General features: G+C 38.1%; 1 protein-coding gene and 1 pseudogene across 1 annotated transcript in view; both read left to right on the forward strand.

Moving 5' to 3' along the window:
• Positions 1 to 15,553, forward strand: part of LOC144636019 (CCAAT/enhancer-binding protein zeta-like) — a 33,823-nt gene that overhangs the window by 999 nt on the left and 17,271 nt on the right. The window contains exons 4-21 of the mRNA XM_078495157.1: positions 257 to 503; positions 975 to 1,083; positions 1,518 to 1,618; positions 1,837 to 1,924; positions 2,630 to 2,697; positions 2,887 to 3,018; positions 3,245 to 3,290; positions 5,609 to 5,652; positions 5,882 to 5,966; positions 6,369 to 6,453; positions 6,770 to 6,866; positions 6,953 to 7,037; positions 7,606 to 7,685; positions 7,975 to 8,009; positions 8,140 to 8,218; positions 8,919 to 8,981; positions 9,126 to 9,206; positions 9,622 to 9,669. Coding sequence (XP_078351283.1) covers positions 257 to 503; positions 975 to 1,083; positions 1,518 to 1,618; positions 1,837 to 1,924; positions 2,630 to 2,697; positions 2,887 to 3,018; positions 3,245 to 3,290; positions 5,609 to 5,652; positions 5,882 to 5,966; positions 6,369 to 6,453; positions 6,770 to 6,866; positions 6,953 to 7,037; positions 7,606 to 7,685; positions 7,975 to 8,009; positions 8,140 to 8,218; positions 8,919 to 8,981; positions 9,126 to 9,206; positions 9,622 to 9,669 — 1,573 coding nt within the window. The remainder of the gene's footprint in view (positions 1 to 256; positions 504 to 974; positions 1,084 to 1,517; positions 1,619 to 1,836; positions 1,925 to 2,629; positions 2,698 to 2,886; positions 3,019 to 3,244; positions 3,291 to 5,608; positions 5,653 to 5,881; positions 5,967 to 6,368; positions 6,454 to 6,769; positions 6,867 to 6,952; positions 7,038 to 7,605; positions 7,686 to 7,974; positions 8,010 to 8,139; positions 8,219 to 8,918; positions 8,982 to 9,125; positions 9,207 to 9,621; positions 9,670 to 15,553) is intronic.
• Positions 10,303 to 12,971, forward strand: LOC144636021 (extracellular calcium-sensing receptor-like; annotated as a pseudogene).

Here is a 15,553-nt window from a genome sequence, read left to right on the forward strand (position 1 = left end):
AGCTAATCCTTCAAACTTGAGAAATTTGTTCGTTATATGACAACAAGACATGGCAAAAGGACTTGATCACTAGGCAGAATTAAATTTGAATTTAATTTATACAGTTAATGGATGCAAGTGTCTCCATTGTTGTGTTTTGGATGCAAGTAGGTAATTGGAAATTTGAGTTCATTATTGCAAAACTCAATACTGACAACTTATTTATAACTGCAGAAAAATTTATTTCAAATTATAAAATAAATTTATTTTTCAACAGTGAGAGTGCTGCTAAAGAAAACAGCTCAAACATGTTTCCAAAAAGTGGAGAAATTCTAAATAAAGATGAAACAGAAAAAGAAAATAAAGGAAAGAAAGAAAAGAGGCTGAAATCAAAAGATACAGAGAAAGGAACAGACCTTGCAAAATCCAAAATGACTGTACAGGAACCCCAAACCTTACCAGAAAGAAAAGGTGGGCCACACCAAAAGCTGCTGATTAAACCTGGTGGGCTGTGGTATGAACTGGTGAGTATTGGCAAAAGAAAAAAAAATGTTAACTTTATATTTTTATGCATTTGATGTGTGGCACATATTGTACAAGCTAAAGCATTAAATTCCATTTTGTAGTTATGATGATAAAAATATTACCCAACTTGTTTGGACGCAGGGGACCAAAAAACTACTTGGCCTGTCTGCTGCCAGATCTTTTGTTTTTAGAAATGGGCGTACCAAACGTCACTAAGCGTTAATAAAACCAGATTGGGCTGGTGCAATGGCAGGAGGGCAAAATTAATTGGCCAATAAATTTTGCCCTCCTGCTTTTGTACCAGCCTTGCAATTAAACTGGTTTGAATAAAAATATGTCCATGTATTGTTTTTGGTTTTCCAAACTGAATCAGTATGGTTATATAATAATCACTGGTAATAAATCTTACAACTTCAAGAAACTTTCTGAATAATTGCATGTGACTGTAAGTATCATTTTACACACTGTAGGTTGTTGAAGAGAAAGCCACCTACCCCTCCCCCAATCAAACTGATATTGTCCAGCTCTCAAAAGAAGCAGCTGATCTTCTGGAGAATGAAGTTAGCATCTATGAAAAAAGTGAGTCTGAGTGTGCAATTATTAAGTAGGTGATCACTTACATCTTCATCTAAACATGTATTCTAAACATTTTATTATTGACGTACAAGTCATGTACATGTACATATTTTGCACAATGTATAATAATACAATTGTAAATGTATATTTGCAATCAAGAGGTCCTGTCTGGAGCAGATCAAAGCTAGCAAGCAACAGAAAACCTATGGTAGCAGTTCAAATTCATGAATTTATTTTGTGTCAGCCCATTAGTGACATACCTACATGTAGATTGGCTGGTCAATTTCCCACCAGTTAAAAAGACAACGACTTTGTATAACAGCAACAGAAAAGCTCAGAAATTTAAAATTCTGTTTTCTTACAAGTGGACTCAGTTGTTTAATTAAGAAGCCAAGCTATAGCACTTCTTTATCCTGTTTTATTTTTTATTGTTATAGTGAAAGCAAAAGAAAAGTCATCAGATTCACAGTGGTTAAAATCTGTTGTAAGTTCAGGAACATTGAACGACAAAGTAGCTGCTCTTACTGTTCAAGTACAGGTTAGTTTTAAAACATTTCTTATTGGAATTTTCCCTGATGTCCTTGGCATGTTTCTGATAGCGTCTTTTTTATACTGAATGACCTTAAAGTAATTTTATTTCAGTCTGTGTATAATGAAAAAAATAACTTAATATAAGGTGACACTTTTGATTGTAACTAATCAAATTACATTCTAAGTTCAACAGTATTTCAAATGTTTCTGATTTTTTACATGTAGGAGTCTGCTGTACATCGCCTGAAAACTTTGGACATGTTACTTGGCATGGCTAAAAAGAAGGGAAGAAGAGAAAGCATAATAGCTGTTGGTAAGATGCCCAGGGTTTCTTGCATGCTGTGGTAAATTATTATTCTCAAAATTATGAACTGAATAATTATCACCTTTAGTAACATGCAGTTCTTAAAAACATAAAAAAAGTACATTTTGTAGGACTGGTATACAGTCGTGTACATAGTGCATTTACTATTATTTTCCAAACTGCGTGTCTCAGGTGAGTTAAATGATTAAAAATGTGTGATCCTAATTCACTGTCTTGCTAGACAAGTCCAGCAACAATAGGTCAGAGCGCCATAGGAACTACATTGTAAGAGGGAGATTAGTTAATTGTTTTAATACAGAGATGCCAACCTAAAAAATTGAAAATTATCCGGGACACCTAACATTTTGTGCCACGATACCTCTTTCCAATCCCCCCAAAACATACCAGTTAAAAAAATAGAGCTCTGCCAATTTATTCAAAAATTAAAATGAGTCGAGTATTTTTAAATCTCCCCCTCCCCCCCCCCCCAAAAAAAAAAAAATTGCTCAATTAAGCTCAAAAACACATATGCTTAAAAGCACTTTTCTTCGTATCCCGGAGACTTAGTGGCCCGTACAGGAGACCAGGAGAATTGGTCTGTATGCGGGAGACTCCCGAGGAAAGTTGCCATAGAAATTAATATACAGAGCTCTCACATGCTATCACATGGTGACATACCCAGTAATATCCCTTTTTTATTTTTTAAATTCACAGATATGTTGAAAGAACTTTGGATGACATTGTTGTTGCCAAGCGATCATAAGCTGAAAAAATTTGCCCAGGTCTGTGAACTCTAGATTTTTCATTTTTTTGAGTATTTTGTGGAAGTTGGAGGTATGAGAAATGCTCGCTGTATGTTGTTTTTTGACTTAAAAGAGACCAATTGCTGTCAGTAATACATTTAGATGCACATATGTACTGTATGTATTAAAAACATGCATGTTTTTTTTTATATTGCCTCTAATACACAGCATCCCTTGACATCATTAGTGGAAATTGTCCACAAAGGAGGTGGCTGGGATGAACGTGACAGGCGACTTATTCTGTGGCATTTTGAGGAGTTATTAAAACAAAGATACAAGGAGTTTATTGAAGTTTTGGAGGTAACAAAGCAATTCCATGTAATTTCACAATTAATTCCTACTTTTAATTAATAGACTGGCAAAGATAATTAAAACTGACTACCAGTGTTAAATCTTTGACAGTTTCTTACTCAAATGGACTCAATAGTGTAATAAATGGTACTTAAATGTTATTTTGTTATAATCAATAAGACATAACTTAAACTTATATTAAATAATTTGCTAATTAAAAGTTAACTCTTTGCAGAAACTTCTTCAAGATACTTTGGTAAACATCAGAAGCAAAATGCTAGGTAGGCAGGAACATGCACTGTACATTGTAGACTAAATAATATTATCATGCTTAAAACATTTTGTATACCTGCCAACTTTTTCTGGGACAAAGGCGTGAGATTTTTATCCTGAGAGTGCTAGGATTTCCGGAGATGACACGACCATTTCCGAAGATTCCCGAAGATATCCGAAGTATTCCGAAAACGTTCAACATATCCCGAACACAGTCCCAAGACGTGTTTTGCTAAACACGAGCACATTCTCAATGTTTTTCTTGTCGAGATTCTGAAATTTCTGAGAAAGTATCGTCATTAACTCAGTTTACATGGAGTTTTCGTTTCTCACATTGGTTTGAAATCACATAGTTTTGGAAAGTGTGCCATTTATGGTTGCAATAACTCGCATTATTCTACAAGGCGTGAGAAATTGGTTCGTAAGCGTGAGTTGGCGTGAGATCGAAGATTTCAACTCGCAGGCGTGAGACTCACGCTTAAGGTGGCCCGCGGGTATTTATGAGGCTGACAGTTCCCTTTTTAAGCGCGTTTTAAAACGGGAAAACATGAAGCGATTGCTTAGATTTTTGAGAATCTGAAAAAATAATGTTTAAATTATATAAAATGATAAATTTTATGGCGATCAAACGCGATTTGTTAAAGTTATGAGTGATTTTTGAAAGCCTTCGTTTTTAATAAAATGCGATTATTTTGAAAATGCCACGGTGAACTTTTCTGTAATTACCCCAAAACGCTGCCAAACAGTTGAAGTTTAATCACAACAACTTACAGGAAAATCCACTCCGTAGATTTCCTGAACGAGCGACATCTTTATTTTGCCTTTAAAAACTGTTGTGTTATGCGTCTGACTTGACCGTCGCATAAATTTGATACTTATACTAACCCAGTACTGAGCCAGTTTTGAGTCTGATGTCACCTTAATCTTGTGTGTAAAAGTTAAAAAGATCGTGTATATACATCAAATGTTAGCAGTCAATAAAGATGGATGGTTTTCAGTCGAATTTTTGAAAATATCAAACAAATGACGTTATTTAGAATTGCGGAAAATTTGTCGATTTGTTTTTCATTTTTTTAAAGCTGCAGCTAGAACAGGATATTGCAAAGATTTGTGCCGAGTTTCAGCGTGTTCCTATCATACGGTTTGAAGAATTTCGGTCGCAAAGTTGGGTACATTTGCTTTTCAAGTTCTAATCGCTTTGTAAACCTCGCATTTCGAATGAAATTATTCTGTTGTTGTTTGAAGAGAGGTGTTACTTCCAAATTCCGCACGATCTTCTACCGTCAGGAAATACATGTGCAGGAACGGTATTTGTCATTTTAGTAGTAACTATTTCAGGCTGTGTTATTTCCAAGTGGCAGAAGATTGTGCGGAATTTGAAAGCAACGCCTCTCTTCGAAAACAACAGTATAATTTCATTCGAAATGCGGGGTTTACAAAGCGACCAAATCTTGGAAAGTAAATGTACCTGACTTTCCGACCGAAGTTCTTCAAACCGTATGATAGGAACACGCTGAAACTCGGCACAAATCTTTGCAATATCCTGTTCTAGCTGCAGCTTTAAAAAAATGAAAAACAAATCGACAAATTTTCCGCAATTCTAAATAACGTCATTTGTTTGATATTTTCAAAAATTCGACTGAAAACCATCCATCTTTATTGACTGCTAACATTTGATGTATATACACGATCTTTTTAACTTTTACACACAAGATTAAGGTGACATCAGACTCAAAACTGGCTGGTACTGGGTTAGTATAAGTATCAAATTTATGCGACGGTCAAGTCAGACGCATAACACAACAGTTTTTAAAGGCAAAATAAAGATGTCGCTCGTTCAGGAAATCTACGGAGTGGATTTTCCTGTAAGTTGTTGTGAGTAAACTTCAACTGTTTGGCAGCGTTTTGGGGTAATTACAGAAAAATTTACCGTGGCATTTTCAAAATAATCGCATTTTATTAAAAACGAAGGCTTCCAAAAACCGCTCATAACTTTAACAAATCGCGTTTGATCGCCATAAAATTTATCATTTTATATAATTTAAGCATTATTTTTTCAGATTCTCAAAAATCTAAGCAATCGCTTCACGTTTTCCCGTTTTAAAACGCGCTTAAAAAAGGGAACTTTCAGCCTCATAAATACCCGCGGGCCACCTTAAGGCGTGAGAGTTGGCAGGTATAATTTTGCTGCTTGAGTAGTATACATGTAATTAACACATTATGTACAAAATTGTGCACATTAAATCCAATGTTATAATGGTAATTATTCTACATGTACATGTAAATACAGCTGTTGTATTAAAATGCTTACTTATTAATTTTGCAGGGACAATATTTGATTTGTTGTCGGAGAAACCAGAGCAGGAGCAAGTGAGTCACTAAGTGTTATCAAACTCTTACGAAAAGTTAATCAGAAATGTACATACATGTTATGGTTCAATTTTACCCTTCAAGTTGGTACAATTTGGAATTTTCCTCTGGAGAATAAACATTAAAGTGGGGACTCTGGGTTACTTCCTGCAGTGAAACATAACCAGTACAAATGTAGGGTTTACTAATGACTGTGAACTGAATGTTTCAATGCTGTTTGTTGTTCCAGGTTCTGTTGAGTCTGCTTGTAAACAAGATAGGAGATCCAGACAGAAAAGTGGCATCAAAAGCTGTTTATCTGACAAGAAGTTTAGGTAAGAAATATAACCTAGGGATGATCTCTGTCCCTATCACTCCCAGAGTCTAACCTCAAATACATGTTATTGCCTTTTTCCTAAAGTTCCGTGGCCACGGTGTTTGAGTCTTGCTGCTTGATCGCCATTTGCATTAATTTGTGTTTCATGTTGCACGTTATATTGGAAAAGAAAGGGACTGGTCGCTACATCTACATTGTATCTGGTTCTAAATCACATCTGTAGATAAGCCTCTGCCATTAGTGCGTGATACGATTCAATGAGTGGAATCATTAATTATATGGTACATTTTCTTTGCATTTTCATTGAACTGTATTTATATTATTTTGTCACATAGCTCTGCCCCTGATTGTGTATACAATGCACCTGTTAACTTAGCTGTTTCTTTTCCTTCTTACTCAGTCACTAAGCATCCAAATATGAAGCTTGTGGTCACAAAGGAGATTGAGAAGCTTCTCTACAGACCCAACATTGCCCTCAAGGCTCAGTAAGTGTACAGATATAACATAACTTTAGAGGCTCTACCATTTACGACCTGCAATACAAGTCTATGGTGCTGTTGGGCCTCTATATACATGTGACAGTAATTGGAATTTGGTCAGTGGTTGGTGTATTGGTGGGTCGGTCAGTAAGTTTGTGGTCAGGTCGTTGGGTTGGTGGGTGGGTGGGTACAGTAGGTGGGTCAGTTATTCAGTAGGAAGGTCAGTTGGTAGGTCGGTTGGTTGGGCAGCCAGCTGGTCGGTCTTATTATAGTATCAAAAAGTATAGCTGATTTCTGTGTTGTTTTTGTTTTGTTTTTGCAGATATTTTGCTGTATGTTTTCTTAATCAGCTGATCCTCACTAAACAAGACAGCGAACTTGCCACCAGACTAATTTCTATCTACTTTTCCTTCTTTGGTGTAAGTTACAGAAACTATTGCAATACAGTGTACCACTTTATATCTACATGTAACAAATTACCCTATTTTTTGTGTTGTGTGAATAGGCATTCTTAAAAAAAGGAGACATGGAAGCAAAAATGTTGAGTGCCCTCCTCACAGGAGTCAACAGAGCTTTTCCTTTTGCCAAAGGTATGAAACAGTAACGAGTAACAGACAGTAATCTTATAATAGAAACGTTGAAAATAGGTAAAAGCTCATTGCAGTCTTGTGGACCATAGGAGCCAGATGGCATGAGAGGACTTGATGCTGGCGCTTGACTCTTGTTTCTGTATCTTGAAGTGACTACAGTGTAGGAGTATTGCTGCTTCCCCCTGGGTGGAATGCTTGGCCATCGGAGGCCACCACCCAGCATTTTGTCACATTGTGCTTAGAATTTCCCACTGCCCATTTATAGTCCTAGCCTTTTCATGCTACAGAAACCCGAGTTAAAGCTCTGAGACTACGAGCCAATTGGGCTTAAAAGGCTTTACTTTTTTGTGTGAGGAGCTCTCAATCTGGAATCCAAAGAAGTAACCATGCATTTGCCCCCTGTGCCTTCAAAAGGCTACGACAAAAACGTATTAATTTCACAAATCCACAAACCATAGTTAGCATACTGTATGTACGAATTGTGACCTTTCGTGTTGAAGCCCCAAATAGGTACAATAAATGCATGTAGCAGTAACAGCTATTTTTTGTTTGTTTGTTTTGTTTTCAGAGGAGGATGAGCAGTACAATGAGCAAATCAACACACTATTCCGTACAGTACATATTGGAACCTTTAATACAAGTGTACAGGTACGTTGATCTCAACACTGATTGGCTGCTGGTTTCTCTTTACTTTCGCGTGATAAATGAACTTAACTAGTAGGGAGAATTTGGAAGCACACCGTGGTACTACAGCGTTAAAAATGCAGTCAGCTCCCCGACCTGGCTAAATTGCAGACTTTGGCTGTAATCAACTTCTCCCTTTGGTAGATACAGAGGGTATTGAATTCATCTTCAAAACACGCATAAAAAATTGACGAGCTTGCATATACCTCCTTTTTCACGGCGTTGAACAATTTTCTTTTTGTCGTTTTTTTAGGCTCTTATGCTTCTGTTTCAAGTCATGGAATCAAGGTACTTCACATTTATATTGACAGATTACATTGTGTATTTTCAAAAAGTAAAAGTGATGCATTGGTGAATGTAGTTTGATACTGAATAATAATAAAAAAGATTAGTAATAATTGTTTTTCCTTTTCCTCAGGCAGTCTGTGTCAGATCGATTTTATCAAGCACTTTACGCCAAACTGCTTGATCCGAGCTTAAAAACCTCCACGAAACAGGTGAGCACTAAGGGTTGTCTTTTTAATCTTTTTTGTAAGTTAGCCTGCCGTATGTACTTTATATGTACCGTTACATGTAGTAAGACCTGCCAAGGTCCAGAAATCTCGATGTACTCCAGAGGCGGTCCCTCGCCTGCCTGGTTATCTAGCTACCAGACAAAATCCTTTTGGGAAGTTGATTTTTGATGAATAGGATGTATCCTCTTGACAAGAACTGCTGCGAGAACTTTCGGAGATCTTGTTAACCTCTGAGGAATTTTTGAGAGCGGCATATTTGATTCCTCGCGTAAGACTGCGTCGCGCGTTGTTTTTCTCGGCCGGCACGCGGCCTCGTATTGGATTTTGGAAATAGTTTTATAATGTTCCACTGGTTCTGAGTTTCTGAGCGCTATATTAAAACTTCACTTTAGAAAATCGTGCAACATACTCAAAGACCTTCTCAGCCAATGAAAATCCATTGGCGTTTTGGCATAAGCGACATGTCCCGCGCTTTTCATCGGTTGCAGGTTTTTCCCTTGGAATCCATTTGGTGTTGGTATACATAAAGCCGTATTCTCTCTTCAGCCGTTATCTGGGTCGTCACGCAATTCGCCTCTCACCAAGAATGGAAAAATATTGCGTGACGTCCCATATAACGAAAAGAAAGGAGCTTGTTACTGACTTCAACATAGTTTGAGAACTTTTTTATCGTTCATTTTAGGCCGTCTTCTTGAACGTTTTGTACAAGTCTTTAAAAAGTGACCCTTCGCTTCATCGTGTTAAGGTAAGGAATTCATCTTGCCTTGAGTTATTATTTGTGTTTATTTAATTATATACTTTGCTTCGTCACAGCTTTCATGGTTGTCCGAGACAAAAACAAAAGGCTTCCGTAGTTCATGTATTAATACTCTTGTGGTTCAATTTCTAGGCGTTTGTTAAACGCATCCTACAAGTTTGCAGTTTTCAGCAGCCGGCCTTCATCTGTGGAACACTATTCATGATTTCCGAGGTAAATATATTAATTTATTTTAGCTTTGGAAAACGTCCAAAGATTTTGTTTTGCGCGGTTTCGCTCCTCTTTCGCTTTTTTTCGATGGCATGTTCAATTTTTTTTTCAGATTTTGTACAGGCGGTTCGCTTTCACGTTTGAACTGAATCTCATATTTTTTATCACACTTTCGAGTAAGACAGCGATCCTTTTCTTTCAAGGGGGGGGGGGGGAGGGGAGTGCACAATTTTTAGAGAAGGTCTTCTACAAAAAGAGGAAACTGAAATAACAGTGGCTTGGCGAATATAAATACTTTTTTGGAAAGCTTCTAGATATCTGAGTGTGTTCCTCTTGTAGTATTGCTCTTAATTGTAAAATACACGTTGTATTGCGTTTCTTAGTTTCAGCTCCCTTTATCTTTTCTTAATATAAATAGCTGACGAAACTGAAACCAGGAATCAAGAGTCTAACACAGCAGCCAGAGGTTAGTGTAATTGCTCTGTTCTTATTTTTTGTTTCGCTTAAAGGATCGCTGAAAGCAGGTGTATTTCTTTCATCTTTGATCTCGTCTAGAGGTTTCTCTTGCCAGACAACAAAAGATAACAAAACGAAATATGATTTAAAGCGCTTCATCTTCCTCGCTTCAGCTCACACTACAAACCGCACTTTCCGTGGAACCCGTGCTCCGCGTCGTGCTTCTTAAACGCCCATAATATGTTTATCGCACTCAGTTTAGAGGCGTAAATGTAACGCAACCTCCAAGCAGGAATGCAAAAGCGTGACTCAAAAGTTTATCGAACCTCGCGCATAAAGCTTTAGGTGACCGTGGAACCAGTCGTTTTTTGTTTCCTTCGCAGTCGTTATGCTTATCTCCAGTGCTGTCTGTCCCTCTTAGCCGGCGGGGCATTTTATACGAGGAAAAGGCGGCTCTTGGGACACATGATTCGATTGGCTAACAAAGCGATTTGATTGGCCAGAGTTTAATTTCCCTTTGTTAGAATCTAGCCAATCAAATCATGTGTCACAGAGCCGCCTTTTCCACGTGCAAAGGCCCTGCTGGCTAAGACGAACAGGCAATTCTGGGATGAAAGAAGTTTTAGTCGCTTCTCGCTTCACGATGTTTGCACGACTGCTTGTATGGTGGCTATGCATTCAACAAATCGCTTCCACAAAAGAATTTAAGAGAGCTTTTCAGTCAGGAGATATTATTCTTGGCGGACTGAACGTGTTACACTATAAGGACTCGCAAGATAAATGCGGAGATTTCTTTCCCGTTGGTTTAGGCCACACTGAAGCAATGATCTTTGCCATCGAGCAAATCAACAATGATCCGTCCATTCTTCCTAACGCTACTCTCGGCTTTGACATCCGTGACTACTGCGAAATTATCGATCTCGCCGTGAAAGAAACTTACGAGTTTGTGCGAGATAAAGATTTGTATAAATCGTGTCAAAACAACAATTATTATGACGTCGATAACGAAACAGCTTCCTGCTGCAGCTTGTTCAAGAATTCTGCTCCTGTTTCTATGCTTATTGGGCCGTACGACTCGGCCAGTGCCGTCCAGATTGGAAGCCTACTAAGTGTAGAGAACATTCCCATAATAAGCTTCGCTGCTACGAGCGATGAGCTAAGCTCGGCGCAATTTCGGTACTTTCTCAGAACTGTACCGCCTGATCGCCAACAAGCCCGCGTTCAAGCGGATCTGTTCGAGCACTTCAAATGGACGTATGTTGGCACAGCGGCTTTAGACGACTCTTACGGACGGTTTGGTGTGTCGGCGCTACAAAACGAATCTTACAATCGAGGTACCTTTTGCATCGCCTTCTCCGAGTTCATTCCACGACTTCGCGCCGCCCAAAGTATAAAACAGATAGTGTCTCGGATCAAACAGCAGAGCAATGTCAAAGTGATTGTACTATGGGTCTTTGGCGGATTAGCCAAGCAGTTTTTCGAGGAAGCTTACAGGCAAAAATTAGGAAGGCGGACCTGGATTCTTGGCGACGCAACGAGCACAGAAGATAGCGGAGAGCTTGGCCCGTACTTTAGTCTTCTGGACGGCGCGCTTGGTGTTCAACCACACGACCACAGAGACGAAAAGTTTCTTAGACACCTGACTTCCTTAACTCCAAACGAAACCAGTTTCGTGAAGAATCCGTGGTGGGCAGAGTACTGGGAACAACTTAGGAATTGCTCCGTTAACATTATCAATGAAACGGACCCAAAATGTATCGATGTTCCCTTGTCACGCAACGAGGCTGAAAAACTGTTCGATCCCTACCTTGCGTACCTTACTGACGCCGTCTACGCGGCCGCGCACGCTTTGGACAAAAGTTTCGAGTGTCGTGACTCAGAAGAAAAGTTTCCGGAGGGAAAGTGCCCTCAGACAAAGTCATCATTGGGGACTGGAGGAACTGACATCTTATCATACTTAAAAAATGTCAGCTTTAGGGGACTCACTGGTACTGTAGAATTTGACGATCACGGAGATCGCAAGGAATCGTTTTTCGAAATTGTGAACATCCAAGTGCATGGGAAGGGCAAGAATAAAAAGTATTTAGTGGGATCTTGGAACAGTAAGGAACAACAAAGGCTGAGATTAAACGATTCCGCGATCAAATGGTTTAACGGCACTGATGCAGAAGTTCCGTCTTCATTTTGTAGCGAGGCCTGTTCCCCCGGAACTCGGCAGGAGATAACTAGGCCTTGTTGTTGGAAATGCGTTAAATGTCCGGGGGATACAGTCAGCAAGGAACAAGGGTCCACCAACTGCACAGCATGTCCTCAGAAACAAAAATCGAACGATGCCAAAACGAAATGCGTCGACTTGCCGGTGAAAAACCTGAGGTTACAGGACTCGGCTGGTGTGTTTCTATCTTGCGTGACAGCTGTAGGGTTTTGCGTGACAGCTGCTGCGTTACTTGTGTTTCTGAAATACCGCGAGACTGCAATTGTGAAAGCTTCCAACAGGCAGCTCAGTTTTCTCCTTCTGGTGACGATTCTTTTCAGTTTCATTGTAGCGCTGTTAAGCATTGCTGAGCCCACTGATTTCGTATGTCGCGTCACGCAGTTTTCCCGGTATATCATCTACACCACTTTCGTGACAATTCTTTGGCTTAAATCCGTGCGGATATTCGTCCTGTTTCAAATCGACGCCTCCACAATGCCGTTGCAAAGTTGCATTTCTAAAGTCAAGTACCAAGTCGCCCTGGTTGCCCTTGTTAACAGTGTCGTTGTTGTGTTGTTGATCGCATGGTTCGCTTCAGACCCGCCGTTCAGAAATGAAACAATTCAACCGACCCAGTACATCTTCTACACTTGTAAACCATACGGTTCTTCCGTCGGTAAAGCGCTGTATTTGATAGTTTGTTCTTACGTTCTGTTGCTGTCGCTGCTTTCGTCGTTTTACGCATTCAAAGTCCGTAAACTGCCAGATAACTTTAAAGAGGCGCGCTTTATCGGTTTTTCTCTGTACATTATTCTGTTGTCAGCGTTATGCTATTATACAGTAGAGTTCTCAGTACAGGAAGGCTGGTACGTCTCTGTTATCGCCTGCAGCACCACACTCGTCGATTCGTTTGGCCTGCTAGGCTGTATGTTTGCGCCTAAAGTGTTCGCCTAAACATTCTGTTTCATCCGGAGAGGAACTCTAAAGAGTTGATGAGCTTGCAGATTAGAGCCTTTGTCCTTCAGAAAACACAGTTGTCAAACGTGGCGAACGCGCGTACTAATACGCCTGCGGTCAGTATGAGCACTGAAAGTATGGCAATTGAGAAAAGAAACTAGGAAACTGTCGTTAAGGTAATTAACGTGAAATAGAACTGCTTTGCGAGTGCTGGCAAAGTACACGTTTTCGATGATAATATATTATTCTGCCATAGAAATTGAACAGTATTAATTTTATAGAAAGAGTTCGATCGCTACTCTCGAACTAAGAGAAAGAAAATGATAGGCCAGGGTGCTCGTTTACGAGAAAACGATGATTTATCTCTCTTCGCGAGCCAAGCCGCATAGAAAAAAGCGGCAATTTTGTTTGTGCGCGCGCGCTAATTACGCGTAAACTTCTGCGCAGTAAGGATGCACAATACAATACTAGGGAATCACCTTAAACATAAGGAACTACAAATTATTATCTTTAAGGTAAAAAAATAAGCATTTAAATTAAAAAAAAAAGAACAGTTGATATAAAAATGGGACAATGAGAAAATTTAACAAGTAGAGTCAATATTTATAGAGATTCAAACTTAACGCGCAAACAACATATAAATTCTACATTACAAAAATGGTTTCCAAGATCAGTGGCATTCTTTTCACCTAAAGTACCTTTCATGTTTTAGTTTAACCATATCTTTATTATGGGACATCACATGGGCAAATACAAATCCAAGGTGACTGACCCAAATCGAAAAACTTCAAGACATAATCAGACGTTTTCAAGCTTTAAAGCTGAATCTGTTCCGTTATGTTTAGCTGTTACGTTGCTCAGGAAGTTATCAATTTTACCTATAGACAACATGAATAATAAAGAGATAGCCATAAACCTTCATCTTGTATTATTTAATTTTAAGGAGTTGCAGTGCCCCCCGATAAGTAGCCCTCATAAGGAGGGGGCATTTGGCCCTATTAGAAACCGCAAAACCGAACAAAAAAATTAGCAAAAACTGCAAAACCGGAGTAAATTTCGACCAAAACCGAAAAACGCACACAAAAAATTCAAATTTCAAAAACTCTGACCTTACCCTATTGACACCTGAAGATTTTTTTAAAAATTTTTATTTTTATTTTTGACATTTCTGTTGAGTTACACGCTAAATCATAATCTTCAAACTAGCATTTTGAACAGGAAATCAAATGGTTAAAACCGAAAACATCAAATACCAAATCCGAAAAACCGCTTGTATTTTTGCCGAAAACCGAAAACCAAATGCCAAACGAAGGAAAACCCAGAAACCACATAAGACCCCAAACCCAAAAACCGCAGTTCGGGGCAAAAACCGAAAAACCGATCTAAAATATGGTCAAAACCGAAAATCGCAACGCCCCCTCCATTAGGCCGCTAGAGATTTTTTACTTAATTTAGAGTTTATGATGGTTTATAATGATCAAGTTTTGGTATTTTAATTATGGGTTGCCAATCGCATTTCAAAATCTCTTTAGGTTAAATAAAGAGCTGCATAACTTTTTTAGCCACTTTTCCCGGTTTTTCTTGGCCGGACATTAGACCTTCAATATAGATTCTATAGGAACCACGGGGTCCATGTACTGATTCCAAAAAAAAAAATATTCTACAGTTAATAAATCGTTTCGGACTTGGAATGGTCTTCCACGTGTTGTTAACGATTCTAAATCGCCCAACAAAGTCAAATCAAAAATAAGGAAATGTTATATAATTAGTTGTTTCAAAATTGTGCAGTGGTTCATTTTATGTAATAAGAAATTAATATCTAACGGAGGGGTATACATGAGCACGCTCATGAAATCAGTTGTATACACCTGATTGAAGAATCGTTGACCGATGAAAGGCACAAACCATGAACGATGCGACCCAAAGGTTTACTGGGAAAGCGAAAAAAAAATTGTCGTCAGTGACAGGCAGACAGACAGTTTGCATAAATCATGCTACGTCCTTGAATGAGTCTAAAACTAAAATACGCCAAGTTTCTTTCGAACATCAATAGTAGTTTAATGTAATGTACATAATATATATATTTAAAGTATAATTTAACTTTTAAATTTATTATTAATACTATATTTTATTTATTTATTTATTTATTTATTTATCTATTTATTTATTTTTTCATCTTTTCTTTCTCGGAGAAATTAGCTATACAGCTACCCTTGTAAATCCGAGGTGAAATACACTTCTTTATATTTTATAAGAATATTGTTTCTCCGACCCAGGCTGAATATTCTTATATTTCTGCCGATTTTAAGCTGAAAATATCCTCATGAATATTCTTAGATAATTCCGTTATGACAGTTCGCAAAAAGTATCATTATTGAATAACGACATTTTTGCGTTTTAGTTCGTGTCTTTTGTGCTGTACATCATACATAATTATGAAATAGATTTACGATCCATTGAACTGTCTTAAGCATCAAACATTTGGTTAGTGCCGGTTTTTATTGTTTTATTTTCTAGCTAAAACTTTTGCTGTTAAGAGAAATATGGGATTTTTAACGGTTCAGTTAAAGGCATATTTAAATGTATTGTATTCACAAATTTTTAGCTCAAAATTATATTCTTTTCAAAATCTGAGCCTCTGGTTTATTCTTAAAATATTCTTAAAAATTCGCAAATTTCAGCCTCGATATTCTTATAAACTAGATTCTTATAAAATAAAAAGAGCGTTAAGGTGATGTAATGT

Source organism: Oculina patagonica, chromosome 13, assembly GCF_052425735.1.
Source record: "Oculina patagonica isolate OP01 chromosome 13, crgOcupat, whole genome shotgun sequence".
Classification (NCBI taxonomy): domain Eukaryota; kingdom Metazoa; phylum Cnidaria; class Anthozoa; order Scleractinia; family Oculinidae; genus Oculina; species Oculina patagonica.